The sequence below is a fragment of the Equus caballus genome, chromosome 2 (assembly GCF_041296265.1).
Source record: "Equus caballus isolate H_3958 breed thoroughbred chromosome 2, TB-T2T, whole genome shotgun sequence".
Classification (NCBI taxonomy): Eukaryota; Metazoa; Chordata; class Mammalia; order Perissodactyla; family Equidae; genus Equus; species Equus caballus.
Window position 1 is genome coordinate 32,939,204 of NC_091685.1, and position 15,582 is coordinate 32,954,785.

Genomic DNA, 15,582 nt, shown 5'->3' on the forward strand with positions numbered 1-15,582 from the left:
GAGCACTCAGCCCGGCGCCTGGCACACGTGCCCTGGACGGCAGTGTTGTTGTTAACAGTCGTTATTACTGAACAGCAAGCCAAGGGAATGGGACGGTATCTGGGGCAGTGAGGAGGCTCGAGAGGGTTTGAGCAGGGGGGGGACATGACCAGATCCCTGTACACAGAAAGACATGCCAATGGGGAGGCTCAGAGGCCCAGGGGGCGGTGATGGGGCCAGAGGGGCACTTGGCTGGCTGCAGGTGGGGCCTCCCTGGGCCGGGAGGGCCGGGGTCTGGGGGCATGGCCCGGGAGGTGCCCAGGGCGGATGCCAGCTGATGGACGCTGTCTGTGGCAGAGCGGAGACAGCAGCCCAGAGGGCAGAGGTGCTGAAGGATTTCTCCCGCTCCTCGTCCAGTGCCAGCAGCTTCGCCAGCGTGGTGGAGGAGACGGAGGGTGTGGACGGGGACGACACAGGCCTGGTGAGAGGCCCAGGGAGTGGGGTACTCCACAACAGCCTGAAGCGGGGGCTCTTGGGTCCTCTGGGTGGAAGCACGAGCCTGGGGATGGCTGAGATGTGATCGGGGGATCCAGCCCAAAAGAGTAATGCAGACTAACCCTCCCCTATTCTGAAGCCTTCCATGGCTCCCCAGTGCCCCTCAGAGAGAGCCCAATCCCTGAGACCATCGAAGATCCCCCTCTCTCCCTCCCTTTCTCCCCACCCTCGTCTCTTACTCTTTCAGCCAATCTGTGCTCCCTTGCAGTCCCTCAAACCTACCAGGCTTATTCCACCTCCGGGCCTTTGTGCCTGCCTTTTCCTCTGCCTGGAACACTCTCCCCGCCCCCTCCCTCCCCCTCTGTCTCCCTGACTCCTTCTGATCCTGCTAGCCTCACGCCACCTCCTCCTCAAGACCTTCCCTGGTCCCCTGGTCCCGGGGTAGGTTAGGAATCCCCCATATGTTCGCACAGACCCCTGGACTGTGCCCGGAGCATCCTTTTGTCATTCTTCACTCAACAAGCCTCCAGTGGGTACCTGCTCCTTGCCAGAGGTGCTGCAGGGGCCAGTGACCACCGAGGGCCTGCCCTGTGGGGCTCGGAGTCTAGAATTATCGTAGTCCCTTCACAGCCCGCTTCACCTCCTAGACTCCGGGCTCTCTGAGGGCCGGCCCGGGACTGATTTGTCTCGGGGGCTCGGCCCAGGAGAATATCAGTGAACATTTGTTGAATGAATAAATGGGAGCAGGTGATGTGTGCCTGGGTCTGTGTCCGTTCCCACTCTGTCCCCCTGTGGTCTCCCTGGGGCAGATACTGCCGGGCCCCCTTCCTCTTTGCAGGGGGCCAAGGGTGGGGGGTTGTGGATTGTGGGGGTGTGTGGAAGGGGCGAGGAGCCAAGCCAGTGCCATGGACGAGGGCTAGCCTCCCTTTCTCTCTCCTCCCCCTCCCATCCCCAGGAGAGTGTCTCGTCCTCGGGGACGCCCCACAAGCGAGACTCCTTCATCTACAGCACCTGGCTGGAGGACAGCGTCAGCACTACGAGTGGGGGCAGCTCCCCAGGTACCAGGCCAAGGGCAGCTTCCCCCGCCAAGCAGGGCCGCTCTTGTGGTGGGAGGGGACAGGGCTGGGCACAGAGGGTCGAGACCAGTTCTCGTGCCCTAGCTGGTGGATATGTGATGAGGCTGCCCCGACTCAGGGGCCAGTGGGCGGGTCATCATCCAGCCTAAGGTGGTTGGGTGGCTTGGAGGGCTGGTTGCTTCTGGAAAGGTCTTGGAGGATGATCAGGGGGTTAAGAAGGGAGTTAAGGGTGGGATTCCCTGAGGGCGGGGGCTTGGCGGGTTTGGGGAGCATCGATGCCGACCACCCATCCATGCCCCCGTCTCCCTGGTGCCCCCCCGCGGCCAGTGAGGTGGCTCCCTCCTGCCCCCCTCCCCAGGCCCCTCGAGGTCACCCCACCCAGACGCCGGCAAGTCGGGGGACCCTGCATGTCCCGAGATAAAGATCCAGCTGGAAGCGTCTGAACAGCATGTGCCCCAGCTGGTATGTGCAGCCATGGGGGAGGGGGTGAATGGGGGGCACTGGCCAGGGCGGGATGGACAGCCTGGAGGCTGGCCCTGGGGAAGCCCCAGCTGGGAGGGGGATACCTGTTGGGGAGAGGCATGAAGGGGACCAGGGGTGGGGGCTGGACCAAGAGGTCCCCCTAGGCCTGGAGAGGGTGGGCTCGTTCAGCCTGGGCACAGCCAGTGATTTCTGCCTGCCTGTCTCTCCTGCCCCATGTCCTCGTCTGTCCCATCACCTGCCTTGCCGCCGTTCTCTGTCTGCACAGGGCTGTTAGCCAGGCTCCCCCTCTGAAGGTGACACTGAGCAGGTCAGACCCAGCCCTCAGCTCTTGTTTGGGCGTTGGAGAGGCTGAGGGGTGGGAGTGGGCGGGGGGGGTAGGGTTCCTTTGTCACCTCTCTGGGATGGGAGCCATGTGTCTAGGTTTGAATCCTCTGCCACTCAGAGGCGAGGTGGCCCTGGGCCTCTGTTCTGTACGACGAGGCTGATAGAGGCTGCATCTCTTCTGTCCATGAGTGCCTGGGGGGATCTGATGGAGCCTGAAAGGGACTGGGAATTGTTGGGAGGGAGGAGTCTGGGGGGTTCCCTGTGGGATGGAAAGACCCAGAGCCTGGAGCTCCCAGGGGGCCCTCCCGCCTCTGTCCTCCCGCTCCATAGTGTCTCCATCTCTTCACCCTGCAGACGAGGCCACAGAAGCACAAGGGGAAGATGCGGTGTCCAGTCCGGGCAGATGGGACCTGTGTGCTGCCCCTGCCTCCCCAGCTCTCCTCTTGGCCCCCGTCTGGGCTGTCTCTGCGGGGCGGAGCCGTCCAGACCAGGGAGCAGGGAAGCTGCGGGCGTCATCCCCTCCTCTCCGGCTGGGGGGCCCGGCTGGGGCAGGGAGTGGTCAGTTGAAGCAGGACTCCAGGCCTGGCTCGCTGCCACCCTGGGCCCTCCTCCTCCCTCACCCGTGGGTGCCCCCCTGGACACAGGCGGGGCAAGATGGGAAGGGGAGATTGAGATACTCAATGCACACAGAGCCTACTATGGAGGCAGGAGGGTGTGAGGTGTGGTGGAATGAGCACTGGGCTGGGAGTCCCGAGTCCTGGCTTCTGATTTGGGTTCTGCTGTGACTCTGGGCATGTCACTCTCCCTCTCTGGGTGCCTCTGCTAATGGACAAGATTATTTCAGAGGTCACTGAAGACTGTGATTTCATGCTCCTGCCCCAGAATGGGGGATTGACCTCCCAGGGGCTTCCCATCCCCCTACCCTGCTTCTAGGGGTCCCTGCGGCCCCAGGTGGGCTGAGGGGCAGGGAGCTGGCTGTGCCCGTTGCCCTCCTGGACCCTCAAGCTCTACCACAGATCTGCCTATGCCCTGCCCACTGCCTCCACGTGACAGACGAGTGACCCCCTCTCGGGGGAAGGCGGACCCACCTGGCTCCTTAGCCAGCACCCAGCTTTACCCCTGCCATCCCACACTCCCGGGCGCCAGGCCGAGGGGTCTCAGCTGGCCTAGAGTTACAGGCCCCACCTTCGTGCCACTCCCCATGGAGGGGGCAGCCAGGCCCAGCTGCTGTGAGTCCACATCCTTGTGTGTGTCTGTCCACACTTTTTAGGCTCTATGCCAGAGGCCAGCCTTCCGGCCCCAACACCTATTTTGGAAGCCCCCGTGGCTGTGTGTACGTCGGTAACAGTTGTACAAAATAAATTCTATTTATCGCTATTGTACTCCGTGGTTGGGCCTGGCATTGTGTGACCCCTGCCCAGCTTGACCCCGGACAGTCTCAGTGACGCCATGGTGGAGGGGGAAAGCCAGTCCACCTGCCCCCCATCAGAGCTGCTGGGCCTGGGTGCACCTCCAAGGCCAAAACACGGGCTCTGTGACCACCAGTCGTGGCTTCTCCCCAAGGTGCTGCCCCGTCCTCCACCCTGTTCCCCTTTTCCACCGGGGCAAGAACGTGGCTTTGAAGTCACGCCGACCTAGCTTTGAGTCTGGCCACCATCTCTTACCAGCTGGGTGGCCTTGAGAAACTTAACAGACTTCTCTGAGCCTCAGTGTCTACTTCTGTAAAGCGGGAGCAATAGTGCCTCTCTAAAGGGTTTGTGTGAGGATCCATTGAGCTGGCTCATGTCAAACACCCCGCTCAGTGTCTGGAGCCCAGTGGGTGCTCAATGATCAGCTTCCTTCCCCTTTCTTGTGCTGCCCAAGAATTTCCCCTATATGGCCACCAGGGGGCGCCAAGGGATCGTTTACGCGGACTGATGAGGGGTTGGGGAGGTCTGTCCAGCTGCCCGGGGGAGCTCACAGGGCAGCGCAGTTACAATACAGGCGGATGGGTGACTGGGCTGTGCATGAGCACGGGGTCCGGCAGGGGGAGGGAGGCATGGCGAAGATCCTGGAGCACTGGCACCTGAGCATCCTGGAAAGGCTTAGGAAAGTGTCCCTGGGGGAGGAACTGCAGGTGCAAAGGTCTCGGGGGGGGGGGTGGGTAGAGTGTGTCTGCCGCTGGGAAGGTAGCAAAAGGTTCTGAGTGAGGGGAAGGTGACGACACAGGGAGGTGGGCAGAGTTGAGGTCAGACGCCACATGACCTTGAATGCCAGACCGAGGGGCTAGGGCTTTATGCTGAGGGCAGTGGGGAGCCATGAAGGATTTGACACAGGGAGTGCCAGAGAGAGAAGTGGGGCTGCAGGTGCAGACTGGCTGGGCAGCGTCAGCCCAGGGAGGGGAGGATCAAGGCAGCTGTTGTTGGGGAAAGAGGGTGGCCAAGAGGACAGTGGGCAGGCCTGGAAGGTGTGCGATGTGGGGCTGAGGGAGGAGATGGGGAGACTCTAAGGGGTCCAGCCTGGGTATTGGGTGAATGAGGGGGTCTCCTGTGAGGTAGGAGCACAGGAGGACGAGCAGGGTGGGGGTGGGTTGGGGGATATTGGGCTTGGGGGTGGGCAGAGAATTGGGTTCCATGGGATCACCCACGCCCTGGCCTCCTCACAGCTTTACAGCCTCCCCCTCTCCCCCCACCAGTGCCCACGCCCTCCCCAGGACGATGCTGAGTGCACCCGATACTTTTCTTGACAGGGCCCTTACGTGACCCTCAGATGTCTGGGGCCATCTGTGACTCACGGTGACTCACACCCGATCCCCGCCTCACCCCCTGGGTTTGGCTCTGGGCAGCCCACCCCCCTCCCCTGCTCAGCCTCACCCCTCCTCCGGGGCCCTGGCTCGTCAGTGCTTTCTGCCTCAGTCTCTCACCCCGTCTCCTCCCATCCCACTGCCGAAGGACCAGCAGCCGCAGTTCAGCACCAAGGTCAAGAGCTTAGCTCTGAGTTCCTTCACCTCCTGGCTCTCTGACTTTGCCTATGTGATTTTGGCTGTCTGTGCCTCAGTTTCCTCATCTGTACAGGGGGAATGCTAATAGTCCTGACCTTGGTACCCTAATGTGAGGATTCAATGAGGTGCTACCTATAAGGTTCTTGGTGAGGCCCCAGCACACGGTGGGCTCAAAAAATGGTGTGTGCATTGGGGGTGGGGAGTGGGCAGTCATTAACCCCTGTCAGAGGATGTGGGCTCAGCTCCCTGGGTGGGAGACAGGGTAGTTGCTGCCAGGCCCGGTGTAGACATCCAGCTATGAAGCTTTGGGAATGAACGATGGTCACTCGTGTCCCTGAGCCTCAGCTTCCCGGCCTTGCTGGGGTTGATGATCCTTTTACAAAAGATCTCGGGGTGGGGGCACCCCCACTTTATGATGCGCCCCGCCCCCCAGCTCTGACTCACAGCTGAGCTAGAGCCCTGGGGTCTGCTGTGGCGGACGCAGGGGGCAGCCGGGAGCACAGAAGCTGCCTCTGCCCCTCTGCTCCCCAGCTGGGCCAGTCCCCAACGGCGGGAAGGGCAGGCCTCCGGGCTAGGTTTCATGGCAGGTGCCCACCCCACCCCACCCCACCCCACCTCACGCCTCGGAGCTCCAAGGTGGGGCTAGGGGAGGCTGAGGACGAGTCTGGCCTCTGGGATCAAAGAGTCCGGAGCTGTTTCTCTTGTGCCCGTGCCAGCTGTGTGCTCGCCCTGGGTTCTGAGGTGGGGAGGGCGAGCCAGGACGCTGCCCCGACGCTGGAATTAGGGCCTGCGCGGGGGGTACCCGGCTCCGGGAATCCCTGGATTCTGCTTAGAAATAACTCTGGTGGTGGAGACGGCAGCCAGAGGTTTCTCCAGACGCAGGAGGCAAGAGGCCTCCCGTGGAGGGACTTGAGTGCCTGGCTGTCCCCACATCCCCCATCTGCCCTGCCTCAGAGCTGGGACCTGTCTCTCCAAACCTCAGTTTCCTCACCTGTAAAATGGGGACAAGGCCTACCTTTTGCTGTGAAGTAAGGTACCTGACATAGAACCCATGCTTCATAGGAGGGGTCCTCCTCTGTCCTCCACCAGCTAGGGTGTCCCTGGACATCCACGCCTAACCCTGGGACAACTTTGCCAAAGAGACAGCCACAGGCCCAGGCCCGCCCGGTGCCAGGGGACTGGGACCTGGACGTTGTCTGCTGCTCAGGCCACAGGGGGTGCTCAGACAGGGACCCTGGAATGTGGAGGTCCCTCCCTCCCTCCCTGCACCCGCCCTGCCCAAGGGACAGCTGGGGACGGAGCCTCCTGAAATAACCAGAGCTGGTTAGCAAGGCTAATTTTAAAAGCCACTCTGGCTGCCCCATAGGCCCTTCTGGGAAGCCATGAATGTCCCTGTGTTTGCCCCTGGGAGGCAGGCAAGGGGAGAGCAGCTGGCGTTTGGGATGGACTCCTACCCCTGACCATCAGTGCAGGAGATCCCGAGCTGCCTCCCAGGGCCTACCCGGCCAGGGCCCAGAGCCCCGGGCCCAATGTTGGGGCTCAGGGGCCCAGCCTCTGCCCCGAGCCACTCAGGGTGAACCCTGCTCGCTCTCAGGACCTGCTGGCCCCTGCGCTGGTCTCCCTGATGCAGTTCTGGGCAGGGGGCCGTAAGCGCTCCATCTCTCTCTGTCTCAGCTCTCTCTCGCTTCTCCATCCATGTCCCTTTATCTTTGTGTCTCTGCCTCTCTGTCTGTGGCACTCAAGGTCCCTCTCCGCAGCTGTGGCTCTGTCCCCCTCTCCCTGGTCCATCATGCGGGAGGCCAGACAGCATTCCTGATGGCCCATAGGCTGGGCTGTGCACGCCAGGTGGGGGTGGGTGTCCACCTGGGAGCTAGGGTTGCAGGTGGGGCTCGGAGGGGGAGGACAGCCGTCCCAGGGGCTGACAGGAGCTAAAACTGGGCAGGCAGGGGCCATGTCCAGGCACAACCTTGGCCATCTGGTCAGGCCAGATGCCAGCAGAAGGAATGTGCTCCAGGGGCAAGGTTGCTAGATTTAGCAAGTAGAAACACACAGAGCCGGGTTAAATCTGAATTTCAGATAAACAAGGAATAATTTTTAGTTTAAGTATACCTCTTGCAATATTTGGGACATACTTATACTAAAAAACCATTCCTGTTTATTTGAAATTCAAGTTTAACTGGGCAACCTATGTTTTATCTGGCAAGTGTGTCCGGGGAGGCCCAAGGAGCAAACTGAGAGGTTTCTCAGGGAAGAGCGGGTGCGATGGACCATGGGAGCCCCAGCCTGGTGGGGTGTCACAGCCAGGCCCTGGGAGATCCTGGTCTGATGGAGGACGCACAGTTCCTGCCCACAGGGAGCTCTCAGTTTTCCGGGGGTTGGGAGAGTCCTTGGGAGCATGGCGGGGGCGGGGGTTGGCTCATGACACAGGGGCCAATGACACATAGACACCAGTCACCTCCTCAGTAGAACTATAGACATCAGAAGGGAGGGTCTGGTGTGTTCTCTGCTGAGCCCCAGTGCCTAACCCAGTGCCTGGCACATAGTAGGGGCTCCATAAATGTTTGTTGAATGAATAAGGAATCCTCCTACCCCATTCCCGTGGGGAAGGGGGATGCTTGGCTAGCAGAGGTCTCCTGCACCCTACCTTGTAAGCTCTTTGGAGTCAACTGGAGTGAGCACGGCCCCCAGCCCAGGGGCTCTCCAAAGTGAGTTGCAGAGGAGGAGGGGAGGGGCAGAGGGCATGGAGAGAGGAGGCCAGCTTTTTCCCTGTCCCATCCCCGCCCCCGCCCCTGATCCCAGCTCAGAGTTCAGCCTGGACAAGGGAGGGGTGGAAGATGGGGACTAGGTCAGAGTGACCCCTGGCTTCTGGCACTGGGAGGCTGGTTGGGACTAAGGCAGGGGACAGGCCAAAGAAGCATTCTCAGTGCTCCTTAGGGGGGCATTGGACAGCCACGGGGATTCCTGGGGCCCAGAAGGTTGGGGACCCCTGTTTCTGGGGAGGTGAGATTTGGGCCTTTTCCTGCAGACAGTTAATCTCAGGGGTCTCCCTGGAGAGAGCCACTAGGGAGAGGCCCATGGCCCTCCCACACCTCCCCAAGGGCAGAGTCCCTGAAACGGCCTTTGTATTCGTTCATTCATTCATTCACTCACTGTCACCATTTGCCGAGGTACCCCTGCTCTGGGCCTTGTGCTAAAGGACCTTGGCATCTCGTCTGGTCCCAGAGAACACACCTGTTCCAGTGCCCACACTGCCACTGGCTCCCCGCATGACCTTGGGCAAGTCACTGACCACTCAGAAACTCGGTTTCCTGGTCCCTACAGTGGGGATGACACTAGAGCTCCCTCCTAGGGTACCTGGGAGGATGTGAGATGAGGCCTGCCCACGGGGAGTGCTTCAGAAGGGGGAGCCATCATGATCATTGTCATCATCATCATCAGTATCATTTCCAGGGCCCCGTGGGTTGGGCGGGGAGTGCCCGGCTGGGCCCAAGGCCGTGGTTCCACGGTTGGTGTCATGCTCAGGCCATTCCGCCAGGCCCTACTTCCTCTCGGGGCGTCAGCCGTCTCAGCCCCCGTCCCTTCTTTTCAAGAAATGTGGGCCCTTTCGGGTGCCTCCAGCTCTTTGATGCAGCAATGAGTCCCTCAGAGAAATGCGAGAGATGGGCACGGAGCTTGGAGCGCCCGTCGTGGGGCAAGGCTTGGGTCTGGCCCCCTCCACCTGCAGCGTGAGCTGCTGCTTGTCCCCTCTTGGTTGGGGCGTCAGTCTCCCCACTTGCACAGCAGGGGGGCGGGCCTGGACACCCGCCATGCCCTGGAAGGGGCCTCTCTCTCTGTCATCCTGTTAGTAACGGTTTAGCTCCGAGCCTATAATCACATCTGCCTGGGAAGAACTAACACAGCGTTTCTTTAAATTGGGCTTTAATTGCGGCTTTTAGTGGAGTCAGATGGCCCCCATCCCCCAGCTGGTCTGAATCAGCGAGGTTGTCCCGGCCTGCCCAGCCAGGCCCAGGAATCCCCCGGGATTGTTCTGGCTCCCGCTGAGCCAGGGATGGGTCAGGCACTGGTGTCCCTCGAGGACCTACTGTGCGCCATGCTCTGAGCTAGGCACTTTCCATCCAGGGTCTCCAGGTCATCTCACCGCAGCTCTGGGAGACAGGGGCTACTGGGGCTTTTTTTTTTTCAGAAGGGGAAACCAAGGCCCAGAGAGATGAAGGCACTTGCCCAAGGCTGCTCAGCTAGGTTGGGGCAGAGTCTGAATTTGAACCAGATCATCTGTTTTGAAGGCTTTATTCTCAGCCTGAGGCTGAGGAGACACATCCCACTCCAGCTCCATTGAGCCTCCCTCCCCAGGGGCTCCGAGGGGCCACCAAGGACCACCAGAGCCTCTGTTGCAGCCATGTGACCACAGCCATTCTGCTCCTTCCCCACTGATCATGACCGGACAGCTGAGTGTTGGCAGATGAGGCCAGGGGCAGCTCCCCTCCTCAGGGGCAGGGCGGGGGGCCTGTGGTTTCCCTGTTTGTTCTGGAGATCCCAGCCGCTTCCCCGAGGAGACAGCTCGTGGTTCCCAGGCCACAGCCCCTTGGGCGGAGCCAGACCGCGGCTGGCCAGCCTGGGAGCACTGCCCGCCAAGCCCGCCAGGCTCCGCCAGGCCCTGGCGCTGGGTGGTCTGGGCAGGGGCCAGGGTGGGCCTTGATCCTGGCCACGGGGCAGGAGCCATGACTGGAGCCAGACTCAAGGCTGCCCTGCCCGGGACATGGGGGAGTCCTGGATGAGGGGTAGAGGCAGGCCTGGGGCAAACGTTGCCTTGGGGGGAGCCCAGGAGGGAAGGCCCCAGGCTCCAGCTCCATCCAAGGGCCTCAAGAGACAGTCCCACCCCCTCCAGGATTGTCACTGATGGATGGTTTCAACTCAACCATTGAGTCGGTTCAGACAGGAGCCCCCCATGGAGGCTGATGGAGAAGTCGGGGGAAGCAGGCTGAAGACCTAGATCCCAGCCCCGCGCTCCTCTGAACCTCAGTTTCTCCATCTGTACAATGGGCAGCACACTGGACCCCAGGCTTGACAAGCGTTCCTCCAGTTGGGCAGACTCCAGCTAGGGGGAGGGCAGCCCAGGCTAGAAGGATCTCAGTTGTTTCCATATTCATTTCCAGAGGCTTCTTCTTGCTTCCCCCCGTCTTATAGCCCCTCACACCTCGGATGAAGCCCCCTCTGTTCCCACTTCGATGGAGTGGAAAGAGCACCTGTGGGCTTTGGAGTCTGATAGACCCTGGTTCAAATCCCAGCCCCTGGCTGTGTGTGATCTTGGGCAGGTCGCGTCCTCCCTTGGCCCGGTAGCTGTCAATGACATCAGGCGCCCCGGCTTCTCGCTGAACCCTAGCCACCTTCTCTTCCTGACGGCCCAGCAGCACAGGCGCCCCAGCGTGCAGCGGACATCGCCCAGCCAACGTGATCCAAACCAGCTCTCTCTTCCTCCCCAGATCCGCGCTCCCACATCCGTAAATGGCGCGCCACTGGTGCTCTGGCCAAAAACTCAGGGGGCAGCCCAGGTTCGGCTATTTCCTCTGCTGCTACATTCAGTCCGGCGGCAGCCCCACTGGCTTCACTGGATCCAGCTCCTTCCCGCCACCACCACACACTTGGCTGGTCCAAGCCATCACCACCTCCTCTCCCGGCAACAGAAAGGCCTCCGACATCTGCTCCTGGGGTTCCCGGTCCCTCCTCTGTGCAGAAGATGTAGGTCCTCATGCCCCACATGACACAGCTCTTGTCCACTGTTCCCACCCACTGTCTCCCCTTTCTCTGGGCTCCGGCCACGTCGCCTTATTTCTGTCCCTCAAGCACATTAAGCCCATTCCTGCCGCAGGGTCTTTGCACCTGCTTTATTCCTCCTTGGAACAATCTGTCCTCCAGCTCTTTGCAAGGTGGCCATTTTACCAACTGGGTCTCAACCCAGATGTCACCTCCTCAGACATGTCTTCCCCGACCACCAGCTACAGCAGGGCCCCCAGTTGCTGTCTGGACTTTGGTTTTCTTATCTACAAAATGGGGCCAGTGCCAGTGCCCTACCTCCAGTGTTAAGAGGGTGGAAAGAGATAGTTGAGGGGAGGGGGCACTGAAGTGTCAGCGTGAGACAATCACTGGGTTCCTGTGAGTCCTCCCTTCTCACTGGTACCCGCAGTCCCAAGGCACAGCTGACCCTGAGCTGGCTGGACCCAGGGTCAGGAGGCCGTGAGAACCCTCTGCCAGAGGTGGAAGCTGGGCTCCTCTGCCTATTTTACTGTGTGTCTTCAACTTGGTGTCTGACCCTCTCTGGGTCGCCTTCCCTCCTGGCCTGTAGAAGCCCACTCCAGCCCTGAACTTCGTCTGGGGGACTGTGGAAAGAAGCCTGTGCCCCAGGAGGTTCCTCAGCCATGGAGGGCTCAGGGTAGACAGAGGAACCATCCAGACGAAATCTTGCCGTGAGCGTGGGTGTCAGGGCAGCACCTGCTCCTGTCCTGAGAACAGGCATCAGCTGCTCAGGCCTCAGCCCAGGGTTCTGGGAGGCGAAGGGGTGAATGATGACATCCCAACCCCCCCCAAACCCTGCCCTGGAGCCCGCCCCTCAGCTGACCCAGCCTCCTGTCCTCAGGGCTCAGCCTCAGAGCTGCCACTGTTCCCCAGCCAGGTCACTTGAGTGGGCAGGAGGCTTATGACAGGGCCTTCGGCCAGGGTGTTCAAGCCCAGGCTGACCTTAGAGACGCTGGGCCAGCCCGCCCTGGCACAGGCAGGTGGAGGCCGCTGGGCATTCCCCACCAGGACAAGGGCACAGGCTGGGTGTCTTCCCCGTTTCTAGGCCAAGAGGACAAGATCCCACCGCTGACGCCCCCACCCCCGCCAGCTTGAACCTCGCAGAGGTCCTTCCCGACTGCTTTCTGCTCTTCGCCCTGCCCCATGCCAAAGGGTACGGCGTGATCACATCCCGCATCCTGGAGTCCCCCTCCGTCTCTTGTTAGTGGTGTGGCTTCACACAAGTTACCGAATCTCTCTCTGCTTCTGTTTCTTCTTCTGTAAAACGGGGACAGTAACAGTCCCTGCCCTCTGAGAGTGGTTGGGAGGATAAACCAGTGAAGTGGGCTGTGAGGCACCGGGAGCAGGGCCTGGTACTCCCGGAACACCCCAGAAATGTTCACTCTTGTGCCTGTGGCTGGCGTTCCCACTGCCTCAATGATTCTAAGCCTCGGTTCCAAAGGGCAGGAGGGAGAGGTGGCGCTGGCCAGTGGCAGACCCTAGCCCGGCCTGACCCCCCTTGGCTGGTGGGGTTCGTGTGTGCACCCCAAACCGAGGTTTGGCGCAGACAGCTGAGGAGCCAGAAAAGGGTCTGGCGCCGTGATCAAGCCTGCATCACAAGGAGGCCCCAGGAAGCCACACAGGAAGTTGGGAGCCCAGATCCTCTCCTGAGAACTTAATCCCCCCAGATCGGCTGGTGCTAGATCTCGGTGGGAGGTCCCGGGTTAGCCACCACGGCTAATTACAAACGCTGCTGGCTCGGGCTCTCACTACCCGACCGAAGGGCTTCTGTGCTGATGGGGCTGGGGTTGTTTTCCTTCGGGAGGTTAGCGCCCCCGAGTCAAGGGGGAGACCGCGGACTGGAAGCCAGGCAGACCAGGGCTCAACGTGCAGCTGTCACTTCCAACCATGGGCCCTGGAACAGGTCACTGTGCCCTGCCAAGCCTCAACTTTCTTGTCTGTAAAATGGGGATGATATTGCCCACCTCACAGGATGGAGGCGGGATGTGTGTATTTGGCAAAGGTACTCTCAAGGTGGCGACTTCACTGCCATGTCTCAGGTGCTAAGTAGGGTGGGTGGTGCATAGTAGGGGTCCCGCTCCCTCCTGCCCTCAATCTCAGGGCAGTTTCCCTCTTTCTTGACAAAAAGGAGCCGGGACTCACAGTTACACGTCTGGGGCTTGTTCCTGCTCCCTGTCGCATGGCCCCAGCTGCTGCCTGATCTGTTGTAGCAGCCTCCTTGCTGGTCCCAGCCTCTAGTTCATCTTCTTGAAGCTGCCGAGATGATCTTTCAAAAATGATGCTCACTCTCTAGCTCCAGAACCTTCCATGGGTCCCCAGGGTCTTCATGGTCAACCCCCCAGCTTCTTGGAATGACATTCAAGCCCTCCTGCCCATCTCTCCCTGCAAGGTTTCTCCTGAATTCCCCTCTGTGTCCTCACGCCCTGTCTCAGTCCTCCTCGCTTGTTGAGCCCCTGCTCGCTCATTGCCTTCTCGCCTCTGTGCCCACCCATTGTGCCCCCAGCTGGTTAGGTGGCTGGTGCCCCTCCCCACAGCTCCTGCTTCCCCACGGCACTGGGACTGTCTCTGGTGGTCTCCGCCATGAGGTACGAGCTTCCTGAGGATGGAGCCTCGGCCTGTTCACTGTTGTCTCCCAGGCATGGTGCAGGGGGTGGCATAGAGTCAAGCAGAGGCCACGAGCTCAGTCCCCCACCACGACCAGATGGGGAACATCCACCTGAAGGGGCTTAGTGTAAGACTACAGGGAACGCCAGGGCCTGTGGCAAACAGGAGAGCTGCACCCCCCGAAACACAGCCATCTCTCAGCTCCAACTGAAACTTCCTGTGCAGAAATGTGGGCCAATGCCACCCAGACCTCCCAATTTTTTAAAAGAAGCCAGAAACCCAAATGTTATATGAAAGTTCCCTATGTTTTAAGACACCATGAGGATGTTCAGTGACGTCTGGGGCACGTGAGGTGGCCATCACTCTGAGTCTGAGCAAAGCTGAGACTAGATGGCCTATGGACCACCCACGCCCCTTCCTCATTATAGAGCAGAGGTTCTCAACTGGTCGTAGGGGGTGATTTTTCTCCCTAGAAATCTTGATAGTAGGGGCCAGGGATGCTGCTTAACATCCTGCACTGCATAGGCCAGTGCCCACGACAGAGCGGTACCCGGCCCCAAGGGTCAATAGTGCCAATCTGAGAATCTGCTACAGTGTTGCTGGTGGGAAGCAGCTGCTTAACTGCAGACTACATTTCCCAGCCTCCTTTGCATCTAGATGGGATCATATGACCATTTCTCACCAATAGAGTATGAGTAGAAGTGATGTGTGTCACTTCCAGGAAGAAGTGATTAAAAGTGGGTAAGCCTTCTCTACTGCAACCCCTCCGCTGAGGTGCTGGTCAGATAGAAGTTCTGGTTAGACAGAACATCCAGACGTTAGAGGAGGGCAGAGCCACAAGGTGGAAAGAACCTGGGTCCCAGTCACCTGACCAGAAGCACCAGATGTTTGAGCTAGAAATAGACTCTTATTGTGTTAAGTTCTGGATTTACCTTTAACAAAAGACAGTTATCTGGACAAATAGAAGAGCATTTGTCAGCTCATCTTTGTTCTCCCTCCCTGAGAAAGCATCTGAGGGCAGCAGAAACCCCTGTGCTGTGGGTACTGACTGTCACCCTTAGCTTCCAGTTCCATGGGTGCTGATGGGTGCAGCGGGGACCTCTGCTTTGACTCCTGCCTTGGATTAGGACTCAGAGCCCCCCAACAGTTACAGGAAAGGGTGATGAGTGACCTGAGGGTGCGGGGCTCCAGCCTGGGTGAGGGAGACTCCAGAGCAGTGGGTACCTGAGCATCAGTGATCCTTGTTGAAGGACACATCAGCCCACAGCCGGGACTCAGGGCGAGCAGAGCTCCTTGTTCCTAACGGGATCCTAAGTGCTGTGTGTTCAACACTGTGCTGGGCACTCTACATTCAGGTGTAGGAATGGAGCATCAGCAAAGTTAAGAAACTTGCCTGAGGTCACAGAAACAAGAAAGAGATGGAGCAGAGACTTGAACCGTCACCTCTCTGACTCACAGCCCGTCAGTGTATCCCAAAGTTTAACAGATGCTGTTGGTGCACTCTTTGTATCCTTTGAGCTTTTCATGCTCCAGTACATTCCTGGGAGTTTTCTCTCTGCCCCTCCAGGGGTGGGTTGGAAGTGCCAGATTTTCCTGGAAGTGGCCCCTAGCCAATGAAAGATGAGAGTGAGAGAATAAATACCCCAGCTCCCTCACCCCAGGGTGGGATCACTCTGAGGTGCATCTTCTGAGCTGGCTCCTGGATGTCCATCGTGGAATTGGGCCCTAGATGCCCATAATGGCAACTGCTTAATAACACATCCTTTACCAGCCCCTTTCTCTTTCCAGTCTCACTTCCCCACTCTCAGCCTGGTACTGTCTGGGTTCCTTCTACATACCACTTGTACTCAA

General features: G+C 59.8%; 1 protein-coding gene across 50 annotated transcripts in view; it reads left to right on the top strand.

The window, feature by feature from the left end:
- Window positions 1-3,739, top strand: part of RAP1GAP (RAP1 GTPase activating protein) — a 65,791-nt gene extending 62,052 nt beyond the window's left edge. For 17 of the 50 annotated variants that reach the window (XR_011432646.1, XR_002806286.2, XR_011432657.1 and 14 more), the window contains 5 exons: window positions 337-460; window positions 1,430-1,532; window positions 1,878-2,012; window positions 2,299-2,340; window positions 2,712-3,739. Coding sequence is in view for 28 of the 50 variants with exons in the window: in XM_070251753.1 (XP_070107854.1) it covers window positions 337-460; window positions 1,430-1,532; window positions 1,909-2,012; window positions 2,299-2,307 (340 nt within the window). In the remaining 22 variants the exon portion in view is untranslated. The remainder of the gene's footprint in view (window positions 1-336; window positions 461-1,429; window positions 1,533-1,877; window positions 2,013-2,298; window positions 2,341-2,711) is intronic. The other 33 variants (XM_070251753.1, XM_070251776.1, XM_070251811.1 and 30 more) reach the window with 3 other exon arrangements.
- Window positions 3,740-15,582: the final 11,843 nt, after the last annotated feature.